The sequence below is a fragment of the Macrobrachium nipponense genome, chromosome 42 (genome assembly GCF_015104395.2).
Source record: "Macrobrachium nipponense isolate FS-2020 chromosome 42, ASM1510439v2, whole genome shotgun sequence".
Lineage (NCBI taxonomy): Eukaryota > Metazoa > Arthropoda > Malacostraca > Decapoda > Palaemonidae > Macrobrachium > Macrobrachium nipponense.
In genome coordinates, this window is record NC_061103.1 from 2,410,246 (window position 1) to 2,415,245 (window position 5,000).

At 34.6% G+C, this 5,000-nt stretch overlaps 1 protein-coding gene across 1 annotated transcript in view; it reads right to left on the reverse strand.

Annotated features, from left to right (window-relative positions):
• The window catches only part of LOC135213234 (uncharacterized), a 14,402-nt gene that overhangs the window by 8,081 nt on the left and 1,321 nt on the right, over positions 1–5,000 (reverse strand). The window contains exon 2 of the mRNA XM_064247213.1: positions 2,486–2,629. Coding sequence (XP_064103283.1) covers positions 2,486–2,612 — 127 coding nt within the window. The 5' untranslated portion in view covers positions 2,613–2,629. The remainder of the gene's footprint in view (positions 1–2,485; positions 2,630–5,000) is intronic.

Here is a 5,000-nt window from a genome sequence, read left to right on the forward strand (position 1 = left end):
AACGATATCCTAAGATTCAAATGCTGAATGTAATTAACATCGATTCCTCGACGTCGTATTTTTCTTAAAAGAAAAAAAAAAAAAAAAAAAAAGCAAGAATCACATCGCCTTCATATCGTACAACGCCCTTGACGTGGTTGTCTACGAAGGGAGTTGCTCCATAAAAAAAAAAAAAAATGAAAATTATTAAACAAAAAGCATCTAGGACGCCAAATAATAAATTGGCAATCACACATAAATTCTACTTAATGGAAATTTGATGCGGCATTGATTCCAGCCGTCAGTCAGACAGTGCTATAAGTAAAAAGCTAAAAGGCAATTAAGTGTCTTGTTACCATAAATAAAAGTTGCCAGAAGCTGCAAGATATCATTTCAACGTCTCGGATTTAAAGCTTTGTGAACCGTTACTTTTGTTTTGCGGTTCTGTTTTTTCAGCGTTCGAGGACAATAGCGAGTAGAATAGAATAGAAAATATATAATTTTGAACAAAAGGCCAGGCGCTGGGAGCTATGAGGCCATCCAGCGCTGAAATGGAAACTGACAGACAGAAAAAGGTTTGAAAAGTGTAACAGGAGAGAAACTTCACAGTTGCAAAGGAGAAAGAAAGATTAAGAACGGAGTTACAGTAAAAGGAATGAGAGGGGTTGCAGCTAGGGGCTCAAGAGACGCTGCAAAGATCCTTAAGCAGTGCCTACAGTGCACCACGTGAGGTGCAATGACGGCACTATTAACCCTAAGGGGACAATAGCAAGGAACATAGACACATCCATTTGTCAAGCCTTAAAAAAGTATTAAGATTTCGTTTATAGTCTACCACTTATCATAAAGGAAAACCTCCTCCATTTTAAGAGACACATTAGTTTATAGTCTACCACTTATCATAGATAACATCCTACTCAATTTACCTTAATAGACACATTAACTAAAGTTAACTAAAGACAGAATGACTCATATAAATCCTAGAGCAATCATTTAACGGTTCTCAATAATATTATTAGAAGAATGCAATGTAAATCTTAATTCCACGCTGAGGATAATTTATCGCAGTTTAAAAACATAAACAAATCTCTGCTTTCATATATATCAGTCACTGACAAAGGCACCTAATGTAAACCACTTCCAATATATATATTAGGTCGTTCATAAATGATATCAGGAACAAATTTACTTAAGATCATAAATTACGCTTAATGTTATTGAAGCCTGACTCTTGCAAATGGAGTCCAATTGTGATTTTATATTTAAGTATTTACTTGTAACCAATCTGGTGATATCATTATTATCCCTCCAAAGATCACTTAGGGGGGGGGGGTGGGGGGGGGGGTTAGTTGTTGCTGTCAAAATAGGCAGTTCTAAGCAGTTTTAAGAGGGGCCTCTTTTGTGGAATACATTTCCTTCAGATATAAAAGAAAGTATATCAATAAATTCTTTTAAAAGGGAACTGAAAGGCTATTTTCTTAACGAAATTGAATAAGCTATTATTGGCATTTGTATAATGTACATTTTTGTTTAATGTTACAGGTTTATCTTAATTTTGTATCATATCTGTAATTCTGACCAAGTTTGGGAGAATGATTTTACTAATAATAATGTGTTTTTATGTTAATATTTTATGTATCTAATGATTTTTATGTAAAATACTTTTAATGGGTATTTAGATATAAATTTATGTGTATATTACTTTAATCAGCGGAGGTTAAATTTTATAAACAAACATTTTATGCATATTTTAATCCAATGCGCATTGTAAGAATATCCACTGTAATATTGTGGAATAAAGGTATTATTATTATTATTATTATTATTATTATTATTATTATTATTATTATTATTATTATTATTATTATTATTATTAAATAATCCTCATATTAGCACGAGTTTTAAAATGGAGAAGCAAATCCACAGTTATGTAAATGTACATATATTTAAATTTAAAAACAGCAAGGATAGCTTTCGGGAATCTGTTCGGTTCCCCTTGCTGTTTTTAAATTTAAAGATATGTACATTTTAATATATGTACATTTACATAACTGTGGATTTGCTTCTCCATTATTATTATTATTATTATTATATTATTATTATTATTATTATTATTATTAAAGAGGATGGCAGCATCAGTGGAATTGATTTTATATATGGTCTTTTCAATAAGAAGAATTGAAAAGACCATATATAAAATCAATTCCACTGATGCTGCCATCCTCTTTAACAAAACATGTTTGAGAGAGGGTCTCCTACCTTCATATTATTATTATTATTATTATTATTATTATTATTATTATTATATTATTATTATTATTATTATTATTATTCGCAGATTTTAGCTGTTCGTCGGGGTGCATGTGAGGTCGACTATGACTTCAATGTGTCAAAAAAAAATTTTTTTAAATAAAATGGGCTGAAAGTTTCAAATAATTTCCCTACTTATACGACAAAACCTTAGGCCGATTTCTACGAACGAACGGGAAGATCCGAGTGTCCTTACCACTAGACGTTCTCCGCAAGAAGAAGAAGAGGAAGAGGAAGAGGAAGTAAACAAAAGGCTTGCGGGTGACGGGACCTCCACTTCTAGAAGTCCTTCGCCTTTCCCTGCTGGAGTTGTGGTTCGTCATTGGTTCGTCTCCTCTGCCTGGTAATAGTAAGAATAATCAAAATAGTTGCAACAACAACAACAACACCAGTTACAGGGGTTATTAATAATAATAATAATAATAATAATAATAATAATAATAATAATAATAATAATAATAATAATAACAGAATAGAATATACAACTTAGACCGATAGCCAAGCGTTCCTCAATGGAGTTGCCTGGTAATAGTAAGAATAGTAAAAATAGTTGCAAAAAGAACACCAGTTACAGGGTTATTACTAGGTTTAATAATAATAATAATAGAATAGCATAAACAACTTAGGCCGATAGCCAAGCGTTCCTCATTGGAGTTGTCTGGTAATAGTTATAATAATAAAAGTAGTTGCAACAACAACAACAACACGAGTTACAGGGTTATTACTATGTTTAACTACAACAACAACAACAATAATAATAATAATAATAGAATAGAATATACAACTTAGGCCGATAGCCAAGTGTTCCTCATTGGAGTTGTCTGGTAATAGTAGAAATAATAAAATAATAAAAATGGTTGCAACAACAACACCAGTTACATGGTTATTACTATGTTTTAATAATAATAATAATAATAATAATAATAATAATAATAATAATAATAATAGAATAGAATATTAAACAACTTAGGCCGATAGCCAACCACTGGGGCCTACAAGGTTTGATAGGTGTAATAGGAGGAAATCCTCGCAGCTGCACTATGAAACAATTGTTAGGAGATGGTGGAAAGAGAGATGGGAGAAGGAATATGAATGGAGGTACAGAAAAAGGATAATGAAGAGCAAAAACCACCCTCCTTCTTGACACCTGACATCAAAATTTGTGCTAAGGTTCGCTAAGTCCTTTTTTTGTACAAATTATCACTTTTTTTTTCAGTCCGCACTTTTTCTGGCCGCCCCCAGATCTTAAAAACTACTGAGGCTAGAGGGCTGTAAATTGGTATTTTGACCATCCACCCTCCAATCATCAAACATACCAAATTTCAGCTCTCTAGCCTCAGTAATTTTTATTTTACTTAAGGTTAAAGTTAGCCATGAACGTGCATCTGGCACCGCTGTAGGCGCCAACAACACAGGCTGAAAGTCTCATGGGCAACGGCTGAGAGTTTCATACAGCATTGTACGCTGTACAGAAAACTCGACTGCGCCGAAGACGCATTTTTTACTTGTTTAATGTGGTTTCCATCAGTGTGTAATTGATATACTAGACTTCCTGTAGTAGATTCACATCAACTGTGCATCTGATGTCTAGGCCAATCCCTTACGACGCTCCTGATTGGCTGTTGATAAAGCCAATCACAGGGCTGGAAACTCTCGGTCTCTCTCGAGAGTTCACATGGGCAGGATGTACGTTCCATCTCTCCAGAGGGATACGTCTTTCAAAAGTATCCCTTGGGAAAGGTGGAACATACATACATCCTGCCTATGTGAACTCTCGAGAGAGAGACTGAGGAGAGTTTTCAGCCTTGTGATTGGCTTATCAACAGCCAATCAGGAGCGTCGTCAGGGACTGGCCTAGACATCAAATGCACGGTTGATGTGAATCTACTATAGTCACAGAAAGATATTTAGTTGTTACAATTAGAAATGAATAAAGAAAGAATGATTCACTACCGGAAACTCAAGATCACAGAGAATGAAACTAAAACGGACCTAAAAAAGCAGAAGCCACAAAAAAACAGAAATCATATGAGAGAAATTTGTCACAAAGCAAAATACGAAATAGTATGTAATGCATTTTATTTCAAACTGTGAACTATACCTACAGAGCTTCATGAAAAAAGGAAATTCTCAAAAGTGGGAGCCACTTAACGCAATTAACACTAGATGAACGCCACATCGTACTGTCAATTACAGGCACAAACCAACATGTATCATGAATAACAACTGAAGCAACAACACTAACCAACCAAGCGCCAAGCAATAATAAAGACGAGGATGACGCGTATTTAAATAATAGCGGACGGAGCAGGTGAGGTGAATTCTGATAGGCTGCATTATGACCTTTTTGTTGCCCTCAATGACGTTGAGATAATCTTATTTGTGCTGGTGTGGTTTGGTTATAAGAGGTTGGAGATGCTACCCATTGGTGTGGTGTTGGTCTCTCTCTCTCTCTATCTCTCTCTCTCTCTCTCTCTCTCTCTCTCTCTCTCTCCTTCCTAGGTACTTGGCACCAGATGATGATGATAATAGTAATGGAAAATCGGTATAAACATAAAAATTCTGACAAAACTCAAGAATAGACACGAAGTCTTAAGAATGTGTTGTGTAGACGATTCAGAATTGCTTTAAAAGCAGGACTCGGTGCCGGCATAATGCCCAAATTAACCTATACCAAGAGAAAGCTTCCAAAGTATAACAGTTTGTCACGA